Source organism: Emys orbicularis, chromosome 24 (genome assembly GCF_028017835.1).
Source record: "Emys orbicularis isolate rEmyOrb1 chromosome 24, rEmyOrb1.hap1, whole genome shotgun sequence".
Classification (NCBI taxonomy): Eukaryota; Metazoa; Chordata; order Testudines; family Emydidae; genus Emys; species Emys orbicularis.
The window spans coordinates 8,354,822-8,376,847 of NC_088706.1; the positions used below are offsets into that span (position 1 = coordinate 8,354,822).

Here is a 22,026-nt window from a genome sequence, read left to right on the forward strand (position 1 = left end):
ATGAAGCAGATCTGCCTCTGTGCGGCCGCCTCCTTCGCGGTACGTCCCGCCCGACCTTCCCCTGCCCGGCCCGGCCGCCGCCTGCTCCCGCTGGGCATCTGCGGCGCGGGAGACCGGCCCAGCTCCCCTCGGGGCTGCCCATGCACCCCTCGCCCCCCAGTTCCCCCCCCCGGCTGCCCATGCACCCCCGTCCCCCTGCTTCCCAGCCGGGCTGCCAATGCACCCCCTGCCCCCCAACTCCCCTCGGGGCTGCCCATGCACCCCTCGCCCCCCAGTTCCCCCCCCCGGCTGCCCATGCACCCCCTGCCCCCCAGCTCCCCCCCGAGCTGCCCATGCACCCCCGTCCCCCTGCTTCCCAGCCGGGCTGCCCATGCACCCCCTGCCCCCCAACTCCCCCCGGGCTGCCCATGCACCCCCTGCCCCCCAGCTCCCCCCCGAGCTGCCCATGCACCCCCGTCCCCCTGCTTCCCAGCCGGGCTGCCAATGCACCCCCTGCCCCCCAACTCCCCCCGGGCTGCCCATGCACCCCTTGCCCCCTAGCTCCCCCCCGAGCTGCCCATGCACCCCCGTCCCCCTGCTCCCCAGCCGGGCTGCCAATGCACCCCCTGCCCCCCAACTCCCCCCGGGCTGCCCATGCACCCCTTGCCCCCTAGCTCCCCCCCGAGCTGCCCATGCACCCCCGTCCCCCTGCTCCCCAGCCAGGCTGCCAATGCACCCCCTGCCCCCCAACTCCCCCCGGGCTGCCCATGCACCCCTTGCCCCCTAGCTCCCCCCCGAGCTGCCCATGCACCCCCATCCCCCTGCTCCCCAGCCGGGCTGCCAATGCACCCCCTGCCCCCCAACTCCCCCCGGGCTGCCCATGCACCCCTTGCCCCCTAGCTCCCCCCCGAGCTGCCCATGCACCCCCGTCCCCCTGCTCCCCAGCCGGGCTGCCAATGCACCCCCTGCCCCCCAACTTCCCCCGGGTTGCCCATGCACCCCCTGGCCCCCGGATCCCCGCCCCCTGGGCTGCCCATGCACCCCCGTCCCCCTGCTCCCCGGCCGGGCTGCCCATGCACCCCCTGCCCCCAGCTCCCTCCCGGGCTGCCCATGCACCCCCTGCCCCCCCCGGGCTGCCCATGCACCCCTCGACCCCCAGCTCCCCGGGCTGCCCATGCACCCCCTGTCCCCCAGCCCCCCCCGGGCTGCCCATGCACCCCCTGTCCCCCAGGCCCCCCTCCGGGCTGCCCAGGCACCCCCTGCCCCCCAGCCAGGCTGCCCATGCACCCCCTGTCCCCCAGGCTGCCCATGCACCCCTTGACCCCACCCCCTACCTCTGCAGGGAGCACATGCCCCTGTCCCCCCAGCTCTGGGGTGCATTTGCCCTCCCTGGCACTTGCACCCCCAGCTGCCTAAGCTGTGCATGTCCCTCCTGCCCCCCCTCTCCAGGTGGTGCCTCCTCCCCTCCCTCTCCCTGTGCTGCACCATTTTCACCTCTCTCCCTATCCCCTTCCTGGGCTGCCCCTGCACACACCCCCCTCCCCCTCCCGGGTTTTCCATGCACCCCTTGCCCACGACCCCAGTCTACCCATCAATCTCCTCATCCCCGGGAGGCTGATCCCCCACCCCCATGCCCTGCCCCCACCTCCCTGTCCATGGGTTACTCTAGGCTCCTGGCACCAGCGTGAGCTCATGTCAATGAGATCTTGAAGAACAAGGCAGCTGTTCCTAGTGGGATGTGCTCCGGAGAGGAGCTGGGTGCCTGCAGCTTCTGTTGATTTCAGGACGAATTGCAGGGCTCAGCACCCATCCAGTTTGGTGTTGTCAGTGCAGCCCGGGGTGCTGAGGGCTGGACCATCAAAGGTGGCTAGTGGTTGTATGGGCCCTGGGATTAGGAGTGGTTTAGGAACCAGCCTGCAGGAATCGATGACATTCTCCGCTCTCGAAAGGTGACTCCCATTTTTACCGCAGCTGAATTGTCCTTTATAGGCAGCCACCCTCTGGATTTAATTAGGAGTGTCAGTGCTTTCCCTCCACCCGTGCTTGGTGTCATTGAATTAAACCTGCACCCCGGCACTTCGGTACCCGGGGAGAGCCAATGTGGAACCCCGCTGCCCCGAAGGGGTGATAGTGATTAGGCCCCGAGTCTGCAAAAGTTTGTGCCCATGCTTAGCTGCGTGCTGCGTGCTGCGTGCACCGTGGTGTGCAAATCTAAGCACCTACGTAAGTCTTTGCAGGATCAGGACCTTAATGGGGAACTGTGGCTGCATCTTGGCTGCAGGGAGACAAGCAAGGGATGAAACCCACGAGATGGGTTCTTTAATCTGGTGGCATGGGAGGGAGGTGGAAAGTGACGTGTTCCCACAAATTCTGCTGTGAGTTTTCTGGGTGGAGCTCAGCTCGCTTGGTTCCCAGGTGTTGGTGGCAGCTTGCAACGCAGACCAGTGGATTCTCAGCGTCTTACAGAAAAGTCCAATGCAAAGCTGGTTACAAGACAAAAAGAAAACGTCTCTGGCAGGCACAGAGATCAAAGCGTGATGTCAGCTGGGATTCCCGGGAACCTCATTGCCAGCCAAACGGCAGGGAGTTCAGAGAAGAGCAGCAAACCCGCAGAGGGGCTGGCTTGTGAACACCGCGTCAAAGAAGGAAAGCCGTTTTTCAAAAGCGGTCATCAACAGCAGGATCTAGGCCTAAGTGACTCGCCCAAGATCACAAAGAGAATCTGTGGCAGAGCAGGGAATTGAACCCAGAGCTCCTAGGTCCCAGGCTAGCATCCTAACTTGTTGGATGTATCCTTCCCCCCCCATCCGGCAGGCTGTGGTAGGGCTCCAAAGTCCCTGATTTTGCCCCTGTTTGGGTTTCAGAGCCATGACTGGGGTAAGAATGATGAGAAGCTCCTACAGGCCGTGGACTACAACGACCCCGAGAAGGTGACGTCTCTACTTCTCCGCAAGGGCCTGGTCCCCACCAAACTGGACTCGGAGGGCAAATCCGCGTGAGTCACTTCCCCTGCTAAAGAGACTGGGCCAGAGTCTCGGTTCCCCCCACCTCTGGGTTTGGGGTGATAGCTTTAAGGCACCGTTGTACTCCCCATAGCATGGGGCCTTGCCTGGGCTGTGGCATATGTGAGAGCAACCCCAAGGCTGCTCTCTCACACGCTTTGCTTCTCACAGTCCCCCTATTCACAAGCGGCCCTATGGTAACAAACCAGTGGGTGTGGCCAAGAGTTGATCAGCAACCCTACAAAAACAAACCAGAGGGGAAAAGATTGGCAAGGGAACAGATTAGTCACAAGTTGGGTTTTTTTAGTAAATATGGAAACTTCTTGGACTCTGGCCTTTTAAGCAGAGCCAGCGTGTGGGTGGTGGCGGGAGGGGTCTCTGGAGTATGAATGGTGACGGGAACTTCCCGGCTGTGCCACAGGTTCCACCTGGCTGCAATGAGAGGGAACGTGGACTGCCTGGAAGTGATGCTCGCTCATGGAGCGGACGCCATGACCATAGACAGCTCGGGTAGGCAGCGCGCTCTAACTTCGCCCTGATGTGACGTGACAGTGGGGACGTTGACTTGGGCCATTTCGAACTGGACAAAGCAGTAGAAAACATTCTGCTGGGACCGCTCCTGTACTGTCCAAGGGGGGTAGGAGTTAAATGGGACCTAATGGATCTGTGCCCTGTCTAATTTCTGTGTTTCCCAGCCATAGGATCAACCCCATTCCTGTGGAGCTGCCAAGCTTCCCCTTTCTGAGGGGTGGCAGACCCCTCTGTAGTCCAATCTTCATTGTTCTCGTGGTCATTCGCCAGCCCTCCCCTGGGCTAAAAGGGACGGATCTCTCCAAATCCCTGTAATCTCTGGCTCGGCTGCTGAGTAAACTTGGTGAGCCTTGGAAAGAAGGTGTCCAAGCCACTCAGCGTTCTTACTTTAAAAACACCCCTGCAGGCTTGAGCTGAGCACAGGCAAAAGGGGCGATGAGAAATTTTGTGTCTGTCAGAGCCTGGCTGCGTGTGGGGACCCTGCATTCCACCGCAGTTCTAACCGGAATGGTCAGAGCAGTGGACTGTGTCCCAGGCGGATAAGAATCATCGCGCGCTTGCTAATTGCTGGCCCTGGTTCTGGTAGTGTGTGTAAAAGGCATGTCTGGCACCGACTGCTTCCACATACTAGAGCAGAGGTTCTCAAACTGTGGTCCCCGGACCACCAGTGGTCCGCAAGCTCCATTCAGGTGGTTGGCGGATAGTTCCCTCTAAGGTGCGTGCCTGGGCAGCCGCACACAGGAGAATGAAGGGACACCCACCTAATTAGTGGAGCCACGCAGGCATGACTCCACTAATTAGGTGTCTGGACCCTGGAGAAGACACACATGTAAGGTGAGGTGGTGTCTTTGGGGGGAATAGGGAGTAGGTGGGAGGAGGCAGTGGGGTGAGAAGAGGGGGTGGGGGGAATTTGGGATGTGCAGGGCTGTGGTGGCCAGAGAAAGAGGTGACTTTCCCAGCTCCAGGGCTGTGGCTGCCGGGGAGAGACGGCCCTCCTTCCCAGCCCCAGCTTGGGGGCTGCCGCGGTGGGGGAGAGAGGGAGAGACCCCCCTTCTTCCCAGGCTCAGCTCTGTGGCTGCTGTGGCAGGAGAGAGAGGGAGAGACTCCCCTCCTTCCCAGCCCCAGCTCGGGGGCTGCCGCGGTGGGGGAGAGAGGGCACATCCATTGCATTAGAAAGGTATGACTGCTGATATTAAAATATGAGTTGTGTGCTTTTATTTGTAGAACAAAAAAACGTTAATTATTATTACGTTTTTTTTATATATAGCGCTTTTATCCAAAACACTTTACAGGAGTTAGCTAACGGTACAAACAACATTTGGAAAGATCATGAAGGGGTCCGCCGAGACCCTCAGCAATTTTTAAGTAGTCCGCGAAAAAAAAGTTTGAGAACCACTCTACTAGAGTGTTCTACTGTGCTCTTAGGAGGGGTATGGGCGTCTCCTCTGCATGCTTTAGACTCAAAAATGGTCCCAATATTTTAAAATTTACACCATAGGATTAGCTTCCATGAGATCCTGCTTTGTGCTGGGCTTTTGTTGCATCTCACAAGCTAAGCAAGGTCTGGTCAGTTTGCTCTTTGGATGGGAGACCTACATGGGCCACTGAGGTGTTGCAGGAAAGGGGTGTTGGTGATTCAGTGAGCGATGTTCTTTTTCTCCCAAGCTGATAATAAAGTAGTGCCCCAGCACGGTGCTAGGGGGCGTCGTGCTGCTGGATTTCCTATTGTTTGGCTCCTGACTACTTACAGGTTTCAGACTACTTACAATGATTCCAGATCTGATTCCGTGGTGCTTTTCATCACGCTAGGAGAGTTAACCCTGGATTCCTAGTCAGATTCCAGCCTGGCAAATTGTATTATCTCCCTGCTTTTCTTGTGCAGTTCTTATTGGCTAGAGGAGTCCCCATTTCTTAAGCCACCCCGTAGCGCTGCTGTGAACCATTAACCAGCTGTTGCGTCCTGCCCCAGAGGTGGCTGCAATTTGGTGGTGGGTGACGTGATCCGTGGATGTCGATTACCTGCCTTGGGGTGGGGGGCGGGGGGTTGAGAAGAAATTGTTTGATGCTGACGATTTGTTTTGATCTCCCTGGGTGCACGTATAAAGTATCGCCATCATTATGATTACCTCTTGACCTGCCAGTCTGTCTCTTTCCAGGGTACAATGCGCTCCACCTGGCCGCGAAACACGGCCACCCACAGTGCGTGAGCAAACTGCTGCAGGTAAGACAGCCAAGCAGGAGCAGTGGGAACCTGGAGTTCGACAGGGAGGGATGTGTCCATTGTTGGTGTTGAAGCACCGAGGGCTGGAGATCAGGGTGCAGGGAGCTTGTGGGGAATCTAGCAGCCCTCATAGGGTTCACCTCCTGCGGAAGCTGCTGGCCATGCAGGGAAATTGTCCGTGCGACCTTTCAGTCTAGGGAACAACCTAGGCAGGGTTAGAATTGCCATCTAGGTGTGAAATCTCCATACTAGGGCTGGTCAAACGTTTGCCATCTAAACTGGTTGTCAATGGAAAATTGGGATGTTGACCAAGTGTTTTGTGAAAAGTGTCTGCTTTCCGGGGAAAAACTTGGTTTGTGTTTTTGTGTGTGTAAAAAAACGGAATCCCTCAAAAACCAAAATATTTTGATTGGGATATGCTGCCATAGTGCCTCATGGGAGTTGTAGTTCAGTTACCACGTCCCTGTTTTCCTCTCTAGGCTGAGCTCCTTGGCCAGACTATGTCTCCCTTGATGCACTATGGCCGGGAACTCCCATGATTGACCTGCCTCCCCTCGCTAAGAAGGGAGACCATGGTGCATCATGGGAGTTGTAGTCCGACCAGGCAGCCCTGCCTATAGAAGAGAATGTGAGCCTGGGGCACCCAAACTACAACTCCCATGAGGCACAATGGCAGCATTTGAGACATTTAAAATTTTCAGCCAAAATCTTTCAGTGTGCAAATTTTTGGTGAAAAAAATCAAAATTTTCCCTGGGGGAAAATCCCATTTTCTGACCAGCTCTGTCCAGTCCATGAATGACCCCCTGAGCTGTTTGGTCTCCTCCAGAGGCTATTACATGAATAGGTCAGCAAGATAGAGTTTAGGTCAATACATCCCACCCCTCAGCCTTTCTCTTCTGCCTTCCCTACTGACTGTGTGACTGGACACAGCAGAACTTCACTGCTTAGCATTACAGGGTGGGCACCTGCATGGAAAAGGGGACCTTGATCCTGGCCAGTTACCCTTCCTTTTGTGGGTAACTTCAGACGGTGCCTTGCTGAGCCAGCCAGGAATTTGCTGAAGGTGTCACCGCAGAGCAGCAGTGCCTTGGTGCTGTGAATAAGGCGCGGTAGTGTAGTTGAGGGTAAAAAAGAGAGTTTACCCACTTCTCATGTGGGGAATGTGGTTTTTAGTTCAGGTGAGTTTACCTGTGACGTTTTGGGTGCCTGTGCTGTTGTGGCTTACAGCCAGCAGACAAGCATGCGGGTCACACCCCGGCTTCCATCTCCCCGGTACTGTTTGCAGAGTGACCCCAGTCCTGAATTTCCCCCAAACCGCCTGCCTCTACAGCATCCAGCCCTCTCCTGGAACACAGAGAAATTATTAACTTGGTTCCCCTCAGAAGAGTCAATATACGGCAGCTCATTCATTTAACTGGGGTTTGACAAACACGCTGATTTCAATCACAGCACTGCATTGGTTTATAGAAAACGTAAAACAAGGTTATTAAACAAAAAGTCAGAGGCTTGAGTGATCCCAAATGTAAGGAATAAAGATAGAACGGCTTACGAACAAAGCAGAAGTAAAAATGAGCCTCTAAGACTAAAACTTGATTTGAGAAAGTTACAATCTTGGCCCAACTAGGTTTCTCACCTAAATTTAGTTCCCAGAAACTTCAGCCCTCTTGGTTGAAGGACTCAACCTTCTGTGATTTCAAGAGCTCTGCCCCCTTGAATCCCCCAAGTGATGGACCACTACGGGGTTCTCTCCCCTTTCTTTTTATAATCCAGGAAACCTTTGCAATGTATTCTTTGACAACTAAGCCCAGACCAAGGTTCTCTCTCCTGTCACAGGCTTTCATAAAAGACCATACCTGCGACACTTTGATAATACAGTAATGTAAACCGCTGAGTCAACTGCTTATCATTTGAGGTTCAGACCCCTTGTCTTTGTCCTGGAAGCTATCTCCTCCACTTGCTAGGTTGGTGGCTTGGTTTATCTGTTATGTAATCGTACCTTCATTGTCTCTGCCTGACAACCAGGCTGGTCAGACAAGCAAATACACATTCCTTTATCTCAGGCAGACTGGTCTGATGGATTGCTTGCCCAACACATTTTAAGAACAATATTCTAGAACATATAACTCTTTGTACGCACCCCGTACATACATCACACAAGAATATTAATGATCGGTGAGTTATTAGTTTTCCATTGATGTATTGTTTGCCAGAAGCTGGGAATGGGCGACAGGGGATGGGTCACTTGGTGATTACCTGTTCTGTTCATTCCCTCTGGGGCACCTGGCACTGGCCACTGTCGGAAGACAGGATACTGGGCTAGATGGACCTTTGGTCTGACCCAATATGTCCGTTCTTATTACAGGCAACCTTTTGGGTGTATATCATGACAACAGTGTGTTAGGTGTAGTGAATATGTCAGGCCTGACCAGAATTGCTGACACAGACTAGTACCTACCCATGGGTCTCTCTGACAAATTACCCACTTCTTCTTCTTCTTCTTCTTTTTTTAACTCCCACACCACTGGGAAGGTGGTTGTCCCCTGTTCTTCACTCACCATCTTCTCTGCCCATTAGGCATCTTGCCCGGTTGATGGAGCCGACAGCAACGGCTGGACAGCGCTCCACCATGCAGGTCAGCCGAGGACCCTCCGTCCCACTTGCATCTTCCCCTTCCCCCATCTTAAACGCGGGTGTCAAATCAGCTGGGTAAACTGCCCGCCGGTAACTTGACTTATAGTGAGGATTTCAAAGGCAGGTGGCTGTGCAGAAGGGTGAATGCACAGGGGAGTGAGGGCCAGGAATGTGCCCAGATTCCATGGTGATGGGGCCACGTGGATCCAGTCTCCCTAGACAGAAGAGTATGCTCTCTCCAGTGTAGTACCTTGGGATTTGCCATTCTGGGCCAGATCCTGGCATGGGGGAACGGGGAGGGGTGTGGAGGGGCAGTGAGCAGGGGTTCACGGTCCTTCTCTTCCTCTCTAGCTGTCAGCGGCTGCATCTCATGCTCCGAGATTCTCTGCGATTTCAAGGCCTCCTTGAATACCAAGGACAAGGTAGGTGGTTCTTTCCATCAGGTTTATGCTTTGTTGACCTTCAGGAGTTTGATTTCCGCTGCACAGAGAGTCACCACAAACCTAGGTGCCCCTTACTCTCCATTGGAAAGGTGGTGTAATGTAGCAGAGACCCAGATGTGCAGAGATCACCTCACCCACCACTGAAATGCAGCCACTTCTTGGGTGGAACACAGCAGCAGCTAAACAGAACACAGCAATAACAGATATACCTATTTTACCTTCAGCTCCTAATGGATGTTGCTGTGTAAGTACTTGAGATAGACAGAATAATGCCTGGTGTTAAAAGGACATGAAGCGAAGAGGAAACTTGCATTAAGGCTATATCTACACTACGGCCTTGGCAAAATCTGTGTCGCTCAGGGGTGTGAATATTCCACACCCCGAGTGACATAAGTTATCCCGCCATGAGCGTTCATGTGCACAGCGCTGTGTTGGTGGGAGAACTTCTCCCGCAGACGTGGCTTATGCCGCTCGTGGAGCTGGGTTTTCACCAGATGCGTCTTCACCAGATGCGCTGGGTTTTACATCTCTGTTTAGTTTGCTTTCTTTGCACATGGTGTCCACCTTACAAAATAATATCTCGTCCCGCCTCAGGAAGGACAGCCCAGTGGTTAGGGCACTCGCCTAGGAGTTGGGAGACCTGAGCTCAGTTCCCTGCTCTGCCACAGACCTCCCGTGTGACCTTGGGCAAGTCATTTAGACTTCCTGTGCCTCCCCCTCTGGCCAGTGGGATAATAGCCTTGCCCTGCCTCACGGGTGGGCTGGTTAAAGATTGTGAACTGCTTTGAGTTCCCCTGCTGGACAGCGCTCTAGAAGAGCCAGGTGCCATTATGATTAAGGGAAGGGTTGGTGACCGCCTGCCTGGTGATGGGACAGGGTGTGCTCCATGGGCTCGTCCGTCTGCAGTGGGGTCTGGCTCTGGACGGATGGGACGACGCTCCCAGGAGGCGGGTACCAGACAGCAAAGAGGGCTGTATCAGAGCCAGGCTACCCGCTGCTGCTCATTTACCCCCTTCCCCCCACTGACTTTCCTTCGCCATGCCCCTGCTATAGGATGGCTCCACCCCTCTGATCCTGGCAGCTAAGATGAGCCACTCGGAGCTGTGCCGGTACCTGCTGCATCGTGGAGCTGCTGTGAACAGCAGAGACCAGCAAGGCAGGTGAGCTCTGAAGGGCCCTGGAAGGAAGGGGGGCTGGAGAGGAGAGGGTTAAAGTGCGAGGGTGAGGAGACTCATGGCGGAGAAGTGAGTCCTACCAGTGGGCAGGACTGAGAGCCTGGATCCGACTAGGGGCCAGAGGTCTCCAGCTGGCCACCTCTGGGGGAGCTGCTCAGGGCCTGGATCCGTCTTGACGCGAGGGGGTCGGGATGAGTCAGGCAGGCGCTGGCTGCGGATCTGCGAGGAAGCATCTTACAAAGCTGTAACCTAAACGGCCTGCGCAGATCCCGCCTTTGCCCCGTGTGGGCAGGGTGATGGTGCAGGTGAGCTCCCTGCCTTGAGATGGGGTTTCCCCGTGCAGTGTCTGCTGGAGTCTGGCCGGGGTTCTCGCTCCCGGCCTGTCGCTGCGAGATATCCTGGCTGCCCCGAGCCTGATTGCAAACCTGGGCAGTCCTGTCCTTGGAGCGGAGAGGGGAGAGTGGCCAGGAGCAGCGGGAGAGAAAGGCTAGGAGAGTTGGCCCCAGCAGAGATGTGGGTTCCCATCCAGTTCACCAGCCTCATGCCGCTGACTCCGGAGGGTGAGTGGGGCCATCTCTCTCCCCCCGCCCCCGCTCTAGAACAGCCCTGATGCTGGCCTGCGAGAACGGCAGCGTGGAGACGGTGGAAGTTCTCATCCATGCCGGGGCACGGGTCGGCCTGGTGGACGCCAGGGGCCAGGACGCAGCGCGCTACGGCCTGGCCACGGGGAACGCCTTGATCCAGCACTACCTGCAGGACGCCTCCCAGCGCCACTCTTGGGCCAGCGGTAAGGTGCCCGGGCCAAACCCCGTCCTTCCTGAGGTCTCAGAGCACCGTGCGGCAGCGTCTCACCCCTGCCCAGGGGGAGGCGGTAACGTCCCTGCTTCGCAGGTGGGGTGACTGGCCCGACTCTGTTGGGTGGGCTCAGGGAGCATGTGTGGGGGTGGTCTCTGGGGCACCCCTCCTTTTACTCGCCCAGCCGCTCAAACTCTGGATGGGAAGTGCCTCTCCCTGGCCTGGCCAGAGGGGGGTGCTGGAGAGTGACGGGCGGCATCTGCTGAGGGGTGGGAGTTGGGTCCCAGGCTTGCATGGCAGCATGGAGCCCAGAGCCCCAGGGAGGGGTCTGTCTGTCTGTCCGTCTGCTCCCCCTCGAGCTGAGGGGACCAGGCCACGGGTGGCCAGTGCCCCCGGCCCCCTCTAACCTCCTGCTGGTTTCTGTTTCCTCCCCTCTGCCTCCCACAGAAGAGGAGTCGGCTGAGCGAACGTCGCAGGTAAAGACGCCGGGGGCCTGGCCCAGCAGAGAGCCCCGCATTCCAACCGCTCAGGGGCTTCCACCGAACTGGGCCGGCCTGACCCGGCTTGGCCACCTCCCAGGGCAGGGGAAGGGCTCTCCGGGCTCGCGGGAGAACAGAGGCCCCGCGAAGCCCTCCTGGAACATGAGGCTTTTCGAGGGCCAGAGTGGTGGGGAGGGATTAGGAGCCCCTGGGGATGCTCTTCTGAGCTTGCTCCCGTCCTTGCTGCCCCCCCCCCCCAGTCGGGTTTTGCTGGGAGAGCCTGGAGCCCTCTCCCATCGATGTCTCCGCAGACAGCGTCGCCGAGCCAGCCTCTGCCCAGCGAGAGGAACGGCACCCCGAGAAAGAGGAAAGCCCCTCCGCCGCCCCCCGGCACCTCCAGCCAGGTGAGGGGGCCACTGGCTCTGCCTCCCCCGCCCCTCCCCTCCCAACACCCCATCAGGGGGCCGCAGGAGAGCGTCCCTGAGCCTGCTGTGACGTTCCCCAAGGGCTGTGGTGTTTGATGGTCTAGGCAGCTTCCCCGGTGCTGGTGACACACCCTCTAGTAACCAAGCCGGCTGCAGCGTTTGTGCACGCCCAGGATGTAGCGATGGGGGCGGGGGTGCAGCTGAGACGGCGAGGGAGGGGACCTACATAAAGGGATTTGACCATAGAGCTGCTAAAGTGCTTATCTAGCTGCCATCCCCCTTGCATCTGGGAGCCTCACAATCCTTAACGCGTTTATCCTCACGACACCGCCATGCTGTGGGCCCCGTTTTACAGATGGGGAGACTGAGGCCCAGGTCCCTCAAGGTCAAATCATTGATTTCCGTGGGAATTAGTCACCAACATACCTTTGAGGATCTGGGCCTGGGTGACGTGCCCAGGGTCACCCAGGAAGTCTGTGGCAGAGAAGGGAATTGAAGCCGGGCCGTCCAGGCCTTAGATGAATGCCCTAATCATTGTGCCATCCTTCCCCTGTGCAGCCCTAAGGCGTTTACCTGCCCCATGGGACCTTGCTAATGCACCGAGCTCTTCCCCCAGGTCTTTCCTAGGCATGATCAACTTGTGTCCCTCGGCAGTTGAGGGAGACAGGCAGCCTGTGAGGCTTGTGCCCCTGGCTCTGACAAATGGGCATGGTCCAGCAGCCGACTGGCATTGGCAGGCCATGGGTAGATCTCAGCTGGGGATGGGGGATTCTAGTTAATTTCTCTTGCCCTGGTCTGGTCGCTTGTCTGCAAAGAGGGTTTCCCCGTATGCTGTTGACTGGGTAAGTGCCCCTTCCCGGTGGTGGACGTGGTGTCCGCAGGCAAGGGCTGGGTACACCACTCAGTGTGTTTCTTTTGACGGGGTTCTGATGGAGAACAAGAACTCCAGCCCCCGCCCCTCCTCTGGATTTCCCAGCGCTGTCTTAGCCCCTCTTTGGCTCCAGTTGCCTGGCCACTGAGCGTTGGGACCCTGCCATGTCTCTTAAGCTAAGCAGGGACAGGCCTGGTCAGTGGCTGGATGGGAGATGGTGAGGCAGTAGGAGGTGCTCTTCTCTGAGTCTGTGTCTCATTAGGAGGCCCCATGCTGCTGGAAGTGCCGCCTGTCAAAACTTGGGTGTAGATCTCCAAAGGAGGTCAGCGGTATCGTCATCCTGTTTTACGGGGGAAACTGAGGCACAATTTGCCCAAGGTCACCCAGCAGATCGGGGCAGAACACAAGGCTCCTGAGTCCCAGCGCAGTGCTCCGATTACGCGGCAGTCCCAGTGTCCTGGCCAAACTCCAGCTGGCAGGGCCAGCCCGCTCCCTGAAATCCCCCTTGTGGTTGCAGTTGGGTCCGAGACTCTGCTTCTATTTCCATAACCAACGTGCGGTGTGAAACAGCTGCCCCGCTGCCCCCTAGAAGTGGCTGCATCAGGGTATTGGGTGAAACGATCCCTGCACGGGTGTGTGAAGCCATTCAGCCCATTTGGGGCGGGAGGTGGAAGGCATAACGGGACTTCTGCGGGAAGAGAGCTGGGGGCTTACTGGCTAAGCCTCGTTCTCTCTGTGTGACGACTGTTACTGTTTTCAAGCACACCCCACACTCTCCGGAGCACATCTCCCCTTCCACACAGCGGAGCAGCCGGATAGTCACCGCCAAGCCTGCCAGGGCTCGCCCTGCCCCAGCTGACACGGTGAGGATCCCCTGGCAGGGATAGCGGGATGGGGCGGGCTGGGTACCCACTGCTCTCCCCTGACTGCCCCGCCTCTGGGATTCCCCACAGGAGGACAGGGAGGCCTACGAGGAGATCGTCCGGCTGAGGCAGGAACGGGCTCGGTTCCTGCAGAAGATCAAGGGTTTGGAGCAGCAGCAGGAGAAGCAGAAGCGGGAGGTACGGATGTGATTCCCCCGCCCCGCAAGGGCCAGGCTCAGCCGAGCCGGGTTTCTGGGCGGGTTGGCGGAAGGAGGATGGGAAGGAAGGGAGCTGCTTGTGGCATCACCTTGGCTACTGCCAGAGGGTCTTGCACCGGCAAGGTGGGTGGGGAGGTAATTGAGAGGGGACACCTCATGGCTGGGAAAGCCTGGCTGCCCATTCTGCGGCTCTGAGCCCACGATCAGACCTGCTGATGCGTGACCATGGGGAGGACCAGGCTGCACAGCGTGTTAACCGTCTTGGACTCTCCTTGTGTTCCCACTAGCAGCTGGAGTTGGAGGAGGACTCCCTACGCTCCATGGAGAAGCAGGTAGGCCAGGTGTTATGTCTCCGGAGACTGGACTCGGAGAGCTCCGGATGGTCTCTGGGATGGGAAGGGAAAATGGCTTCATGCGGATGCTTCAGGGCATAAACTGGTCATCAGCTGGGGGTCAGGAGGAAATTTTGGGATGCCAGTGCCAGGTTAGGAATATCTGTCCTCCAAAGCATCTGGGATCTGCCACCATTGGAACAGGATACCAGACTAGATGGATCCTTGCTGGGCCCTGGTCTGGCTCTGTGGCCTTGTAAAAGATCCACCCCACCTAGTTCGGAAGGTACGGACGGGAATCGGCGCGAGTGTCCGGCTCTAATGATGCGTCTAATTCTCTGATCCAGATAAAGGAACTCCAGCAGCAACTGGCGGACAGCGAGGGGGAGAAGGAGCATTTGGGGAAGGAGGTTGAAGTGCTCCGGAGCCGCCTGTCCTTGCTGGAGGTAGGACAGCAGGGGACACGGAGCTCTAGGTCTTACTGAGTCATGCAGGAGGCCAGTGAATTGTGGGACTTTCCCTGAGGCTGGCTCAGCTGCGGTAGGGACAGTGCGCTGTCATGGTTAGCATCAGCTGCTGCCTGTCTCAGTGACTGGCGCCGTGGGAGAGCGCAGGGAATGGGGCGGGGGGGGGGGAGAGCTGTGATCTTGGGGGGGTCCCTGACTCCCTGCCTGTCTGTGCCCCAGAACGAGAAGGAGGACACCAGCTACGACATCGACACGCTGCAGGACGAAGAGGGGGACCTGCTGGAATTCCCAGGTTGGTCATCGCGCCCTGCCTGCTGCTCTCACCGAGGGCACGGCCCTGCGAGGGGCTGGGCATGCCCTGTAGAGCGGGGACTGACCCTGGGCTCTGCAAATCTTTAAACACGAGCTCCTGCTGCCTGGGCTGAAAGATGGGGCTGTATTCGCCAAGCACGTAGCAGGCCCCTCCACCAGTGCACCAGGCCCAGCCCTCCCCGGGGGGTGGAGCACCGCCCTGGGCTGGGGTGCGGTCCGTGAGCGGGTCCCATGGGAGAGGAGGGCCCTTGGCACCTTGCAGGATTGGGCTCGTGCTGGAAAATGCCTGGGAAGGTTTTGCAGGAAGCAGGTGGTGGCAGGGGGCAGCTCTCAGGGTGGGGGTGGGGCTGTTCGGGTCAAGGACCAGGGTTAGTTAGTGATGGGTCTTTGTGGGGGCGGGGGTTCTGCTGCTCTTTCAGGGGCAGACCTGCTGCTGTCCAAGAAGACCCTGAGTCTGTCCACGGAGGAGCTGCTGGCCACGCTGCAGGGCCAGGTGCAGTCGCTCACCATGCAAAACCAGGAGCTGCTGGAGAAGATACAGGTACCGGCTCGTCCCCCCTTCAGCCAGCTGCACACTTCGGGTTTCTCCTGCTAGCATCCCCTGGAGGCCCTCTCGGGTCCCCCCTCCCAGGGCCAGCATCTCCTTAGTGTGCCGGTTCAGGGCTGGGACCCAACGGGCCTGGGGGCTGGGTGAGCCAGCGGCTGCTGCCTTGTGACGGATGCGGATGGCAGGTTTCTGACCCCTAGCACGCGGCAAAGACCTCGGCCTGCCCCCATCTCTGTCTGTAACCTTGGCACCGTCCTTCATACTGAGTTCTCCTCCCCTGCAATTGATCCTGCTGTCACCCCGTGCCGCTGCCCCTGCTCCATCTCGGTGGGAGCCCTCCAGACCCTCTGGTTCCCTGACCACACGATGGCTCGTCCCTTCTCCGTGGTCTCTCCAGACTCAGGGAGGTGCAGGAAGCCGCCAGCTGCCTTACTGTGTGTGCAGAGACATCAGACCATGCCGCCGCCCCCGCTACCCCCCTCAAATGGCCCTGCAGGCTCCCTGCTTCACTGTAGGGCCCGGCTCGAATTTGCTGGGGACGCCTTCTGAAGTCGTCTTCCAGCCTCTTCTCTTCTCTCCCGTCTGCCCCCGACCTTTGTAGCCTAATCTTTGCTCCTTTGCCTTGTACTTACCTGCTCGGCTCCAAGGCCCTGCTGTCTAACTCTGTCGCTGTATCCTAGCCTGCTGTGCAGTTAAACTACAGGGCCTGAGTCTCCTCCCATGCTGGTGTAAATCAGGGGTAACTCCGCCCACATCAGCGGACCTGGACTGGTGTAATTGATGGAAGGAGAGATCAGGCCCTGGGAAGCATCTCAGGGCACAGGAGCTCTGGGCCGCTCCATACAGCAGGCACCGTTGTGTTGTGCTGCTGTAATCCCCCTGCGTAGCCAGGTCTCGGGGTCCCAGTGAGGAAGTCTCATGGTTTTATCCCCCCCGCCCTTGGCAGATCCTGGAGAATTACGAGAAAGACGAGAGTGACGTGGGCCCGGCCGAAGACTTCGTCCCCATCGTCCTCTACGACTCCCTCAAGTCGGAGTTCGACCGGCTCAGGGAGCAGCACGCCGAGGCCCAGGCTGCCCTGCAGGCTCTGGAAGGCAGTGGGCCCCACGGTCCCTCCTGCGAGCTAGTCCCGGTGGAGGCTTACAAGCAGCTGAAGACTGAATACGAGGCGCAGATCCAGGCCTTAGAGGAGGCGCTGCAGAGGAGTAACACCCCAGCTGAGCCCGAGGGGAAAGGCCAGGAGCCGGGCCAGGCCGGGGCGCCGGCAGAAGGAAGCAGCAGGGAAGGAGGGGCTGGAGATGCGGCTGTGGAAGAGCTGACCAAAATGCTGGCTGAGACGCGGGAGAAGCACGAGGCGGCCGTGGCCGAGGTGCAGCTCCTGCGGGAGCAGATCCAGCTGGGCATCCTGTCCGTGGAGGAGCTGGAGGTGGCTGAGAGCTCCGGGAGCGAGCTGGAGACGGTGAGGGCAGCTCTGCGGAAAGCCCAGGAGGCCCTGCTGGAGAGAGACCAGAGGGTGAAGGACCTGGAGGGGCGCCTGGACGCCCAGGAAGAAGCAGCCGGTCGAGGCCGCTCCGCCGAGGAGACGAGGGCGGCCCTCAGCGTCTCCTTGGGAGAAGCCGCCGCGGAGAAGGCCGAGCTGCTGGAGAGGTGCCGCCAAGCGGAGGCAGAAGCGGAGCAGCTGAGGAGGAGGGTGGAGGAGGGAGCCAGGGAGCTGCAGCGAGCGATGGGACACCTCTCAGACAGCCAGAGGCTGGAGGAGGAGAACCGGCAGCTCCGCGAGCAGCTGGACGAACTGAGGGGGCAGCACGAGGAGGTGCAGGCCCGGCTCCGAGAGGATCAGGGCAAGAAGGAGGAGGAGCTGAGCGCCCTGAAGGAGCAGCTGGCTTCCGAGAGCATCTCCAGGCAGGAGCAGGAGGAGATGGCAGGGGAGCTGGGCCGGTTGTTGGCCGAGTCCAACAAGAAGCTGCTGGAGCTGGAGGAGAGGCACAGCGCCGCCCAGCGGGAGGCGAGGGAGCTGCAGCAGGCGGCGGAGCGGTACAGGCGGGAGTGGGTCCCGCCGGCCGAGCACGCCCGAGCTAAGGAGGCCCTGGTGGGCAGCGTCCGGGAGCTGAAGGCCAGAGCCCAGCAGTTGGAGCAGGAGCTGGCCGCCAAAGCCCAGGAGGCCTCGCGGCTGCAGGGCGAGCTGGCGAGCACGCGGGAGGGCACGGTCCCCAGGGAGGAGCACGAGCAGCTGCGGTGCAGCCTGCAGGCAGAGGTGAGCACGCTGAGCCTGAAGCTGAGCGACCTGGAGCGCAAGCACGAGAAGACCTGCACGGAGGTGTTCCAGGTGCAGCGCGAGGCCCTCTTCATGAAGAGCGAGAAGCACGCGGCCGAGGCCCAGCTGGCCGCCGCGGAGAAGCAGCTGCAGAGCCTGCGGGCCGAGTCGGGCCGGATCCAGGAGCTGCACGGCCACATCGAGGACTCGGCCAAGCTGGTCAAGGAGAAGGACAGGAAGGTGGGTCTGGGTTTCCCCATCACCCTGCCCACGCTAGAGCCAGGTTCGATGTGGGACTGGGGACCCCATATAGCCCTGCCCACAAGAGAGCCATGGGTAGGGGTGAAATTTGGGTCTGGGGATCCCAGATCCCTGCCTGCGATAGAGCCACGTGAGGAGGGTGAGAGGTGGGTCTGGGGCCATGCAGCATTCCCCGAATGTACGTTTCTTTCGAAGGGGGAACGCCGCTGCCTGGCACTTCTTTCTGCTAGGCAAAAGGGCGAGAAAGTGAGAGGGGGAGGTTCCCCCAGGGAAACGAAACAGAATTTTTCTTCACCATCTTTGGTCACGGAGCGAAAAACCTCCAAGAAAACAACTCGTTTGTCACCATTTGTGGCAAAAGAGACCAACCCACCTCCCCCCCGGCTCTAGTAGGGACAGGAGCTGGCTGGCCGGCAACAGACGTTGGCGCCGCTGGCTCTTTAGCTGTTTATCTGCCACCCAGAGCAGATCACGCCATTCTGCTGCCCAAAAGGCCGATGCCCCAGTGGAATGCGGGTGCCCCCAAAGGAGGAAGCAGCAGCAACCAAAGGGTTAACGAGCAGGTCTGGCTCCGTGGAGGGCTGGCCGGGAGGGTGATGCAGGGGAGTTGGGCTTTGGAATCCCTTGTGCTGCGGGTCCTGTAATCATGTGAGACTTTGCCCTAGACTCTAACCCGCCCTGGTGAACTCAGCCAACCCTTCGTGACCGGCCGATCCCTTCGCCTTTGCAGATCACCGAGCTGTCCAAGGAAGTCTTCAAGCTGAAGGAGGCCTTGAACAGCCTGTCTGAGCTCTCCGGCCAGGGGGGGGCCCTGCCCAAGGCGGCCCCGCAGAAGCAGCAGAACCCGCAGGAGGTGGCGAAGCTGCAGGGCACGATAAAGGCCTTGGAACAGCAGCTGGCCGTGGGTATCCGAAACCAGCTGGCCCTGGGAGAGGGGAGGAGCAGAGCCCGCCACAGAGCGGGTCCCTGGGCTTTGTGGTGGTAGTCCCCTTTTGGGCTCGGGGACAGCAGGGGCTAAGCGCTGACCTCGGCTGCGTCTGGAAACTGACGTGCAGCTCGGGACCTGGGGGCACCGTCTGGGCAGGTGGAAGCCGCAGAGTCGCTGACTCCGAGGTCTGCGTGGACCATGCTGATTCAGGGGCCCAGCCCCACAAAGGTATAATAGGCTCCTAACTCCCATGGGAGCTAGGCTCCTAAATACCATTAAGGATCTGGGCCAGTGTGTCTTGGCCCGATGCCTTCTGCCCTTCCGTCCCTGGTCACAGCAGAGGTCCAGCGGTAACCCCTGCGCTAAAACAGCCGCATCTTTATACTGCACTGAGGGAGTTGCTTTAGCTGGGTACCAAAGGGGAGTGACACCGGTTCCCCTCGGCTGTGTCCGGTGTGCGAGCCAGAGCAGGATCCGATTCCAGGCCCCAGCTCGGTGCCGTGTCTGGCAGGGGGGCGCTGGTCAGAGGGGCCGTGAGCGGAGAGTGGCCGGGTCCCATTGGGACTGTAGTGTGACTCCCCCCCTCTCGCCTTGGTTCCAGGAGACGGAGACACACCACCTCAAGGTCGTCTCGCTCTACCGAAGCCACCTGCTCTGCGCGATTCAGGTCAGTGCGCGGGGGGCAGGGCTGGGCTGGGCTGGGGGCGCCGTATCTCGCGGTGATTGGGCATGTGCGTTCGCTATTCTGTGTGTATCCGTCCATGTATCCGTCCGTGTTTCTGAATCAGTGTGGGTGTTTGCACACGTGTGTGTCAGTATACGCGGGTGTGTGTTTGCACATGGGTGCGTGTCAATGTAAGTGGGGGTGGGTGTTTGCACATGGGTGTGTCACTGGAAGTGGGGGGTATTTGCACACATGTGTGTCAGTATACGTGGGTGTGTGCACATGGGTGCGTGTCAATGTAAGTGGGTGTTTGCATGTGGGTGTGTCACTGGAAGTGGGGGGGTATTTGCACATGGGTGTGTCAGTATAAGTGGGTGAGTGTTTGCACATGTGTGTGTCAGTGGAAGTGGGGGGGTGTTTGCACATGGGTGTGTCAGTATAAATGGGTGTATGGGTGTGTATTGGATGATTGTCTGAATTCCGAGCATTTCAGACAGTGGTTACTAGGCCTGTGTGGACCTACAAAAATGACATCCCAGTCTCCCCCGATTTCCATCCCTGCCCCCGAGAGCCCCAGCACTTGAAGGACGTGACCTTAGAAGTGCCATGCTCCTTGGGGGTGGGGAATCCTGGCCTTGTCCCTCGGGGTCGAGCAGGAGTTTGGAGGAAGGGCGGAGGGTCTCAGCACACATTGGACAGGAGCTGGTGGGTCATGCTGGGTGGAAGGACACTTGTGCGGAAGGCAGGATCCTGTGAGCCATGTGTATGCCTGTGTGTGTGTGCATGTCGAGTGCACGCTCCTTGCCACGGTGTGTCTCTGCGCCCGGGACGCGCGGCGGGTCCGAGGCGTGCGGTGCACACGTGGCGACGTCTGCATCTCTGTGCCCGGGACGTGCAGCGTGTCCGAGGCGTGCGGTGCACACGTGGCGACGTCTGCGTCTCCGTGCCCGGGACGCGCGGCGGGTCCCAGGCGTGCGGTGCACACGTGGCGACGTCTGCGTCTCTGTGCCCGGGACGCGTGGCGGGTCCGAGGCCTGTGGTGCACACGTGGCGACGTCTGCGTCTCCGTGCCCGGGACGTGCGGCGTGTCTGAGGCGTGCGGTGCACACGTGGCGACGCCTGCGTCTCCGTGCCTGGGACGTGCAGCGGGTCCGAGGCGTGCGGTGCACACGTGGCGACATCTGCGTCTCCGTGCCTGGGACGTGCAGCAGGTCCAAGGTGTGTGTGTCTGACAGTGTATGTGAAAAGCAAGGAAACCAACATTGGAACAGCCTTTTTCTCCTCCATCTGAGCTCCCGAAATGTAGCGCTGGGCCAGAACCAGCCCCCCAGCTCTGGGCTCCCCTGGCCTCTGGGATCTGGAGCTGAACTTTGCATCCTGAGCCCATTTCCAGCAGAACGAAGGAATTATCTCGCTGAGCATCCGGCAGTGGCCACGTGCTCCTGCCTAGGGTGTGAGCAGGAGCAGGGCAGTGTCTGTGGCTTAGGTGCAGGGGCCTGGGCTCTGCTCAGCTCGAGAGTGTCTCTGCTGAGCTTGCTGCCACTGGAGTCGGCCCAGTCCTGCCCTGCCTTAGCCAGTGGGTCTGGCGGAGGGTGGGAGTCAGGGCAGCCGCTGATTTCCCCGCCTCCATCTCCTTTGCAGGGCCACATGGACGAAGACGTGCAGAGGCTCTTGTACCAGATCCTGATGATGCAGCGGCTGCAGGAGCAAGGCAGATGAGCGCCCTGGGGCGAGGGAACCCGGTTCCTGGTTCCGAGCAGGGGACTCGCACGCAGAACCGGCTGGACTCCAGCATCCAGCGGCGGCGCGAGGCCCTGTGCACACGCTTCCTCACCGAGATCAAGGCACACCTGTGCTGGGTGACCACGGGGGCGGCGCCTTTGCTCCCGTTCCTGGGCAGCCCGTGCTGGGAGGTGCCCGTGGGCGGGTGGCTGGAAGGTGCCTCGTGGCAGGTCCAGGCCCTGCTCACACTGCCCTTTCCATCGGTGCTTTCACCTCGGCAGCCTCCGAGACAGGCCGCGGGAACCGGGCTCCTGACCGGGCGAGGGGCCCGTCCTCGCTCCGTGGGCAGAAGGGGAGAGGCTGCGGTAACTCACCAGCTCCTGCCTGCGTCTCTCAGCACAGCATCCACAGCAATAAACTGTTGATACTCACTCAGCAGAGGCTCGCTGGCTTTCCTGCGTGGGGAAGGGACATGTGCCGGGGGGGGGTCGTCCATGCGGGAGCTGGTGCCAGGGTGACGCGGGCAGATGTTGGGCTGAATGTCCCACTGCTGCCCTCCTCCTGCCTCGCAGCACCTACTAGTCCAGGCTGGAGCCCCTCCTGACGTGGGCCTGTCTGGACCTCCGCGGGGGGCTGCAGGCCAGGGCGGAGGTGCACTGACAGTGTTATAGCTGGAGCTGACCATTGGAAAAGCAGGGGGGGGCTCCGGGTCAGGACTGAGGGGCGCTGGCAGAGCTGGGTATGGGGGGAGCCAAGGGCTGGAATAGCAGGGGGGTTGCAGTTTGGGGCTATTCCAGTCCAGGACTCTCCCCCCAGGACAGCAGCTCCCACCCCACCTGTTATTCCAGTCCTGGCCTCCTGCGTAGCCTTCCCACGCCACTAACTGCCAACGCACATCAGCCTGC

At 59.5% G+C, this 22,026-nt stretch overlaps 1 protein-coding gene across 1 annotated transcript; it reads left to right on the forward strand.

Moving 5' to 3' along the window:
• Nucleotides 1–21,118, forward strand: ANKRD24 (ankyrin repeat domain 24). Its single transcript, XM_065422333.1, has 19 exons — nucleotides 1–39; nucleotides 2,844–2,974; nucleotides 3,403–3,491; nucleotides 5,669–5,733; nucleotides 8,309–8,366; nucleotides 8,717–8,787; nucleotides 9,862–9,968; nucleotides 10,583–10,770; nucleotides 11,226–11,254; nucleotides 11,569–11,661; nucleotides 13,507–13,614; nucleotides 13,922–13,966; nucleotides 14,314–14,412; nucleotides 14,653–14,725; nucleotides 15,165–15,286; nucleotides 16,239–17,786; nucleotides 18,538–18,708; nucleotides 19,337–19,402; nucleotides 21,041–21,118. The coding sequence occupies exons 1-19, from the start codon at nucleotides 1–3 to the stop codon at nucleotides 21,116–21,118; spliced, it is 3,180 nt and encodes a 1,059-aa protein (XP_065278405.1).
• The last annotated feature ends 908 nt before the right edge of the window (nucleotides 21,119–22,026 follow it).

Bases quoted from the DNA above. Each gene is read 5' to 3' on its own strand.
- ANKRD24 (XM_065422333.1), top strand. From the start codon at position 1: ATGAAGCAGATCTGCCTCTGTGCGGCCGCCTCCTTCGCG. The intron at 2,975-3,402 runs GTGAGTCACTTC...GCTGTGCCACAG, and splicing joins GACTCGGAGGGCAAATCCGC to GTTCCACCTGGCTGCAATGA. The intron at 15,287-16,238 runs GTACCGGCTCGT...CGCCCTTGGCAG, and splicing joins AGCTGCTGGAGAAGATACAG to ATCCTGGAGAATTACGAGAA.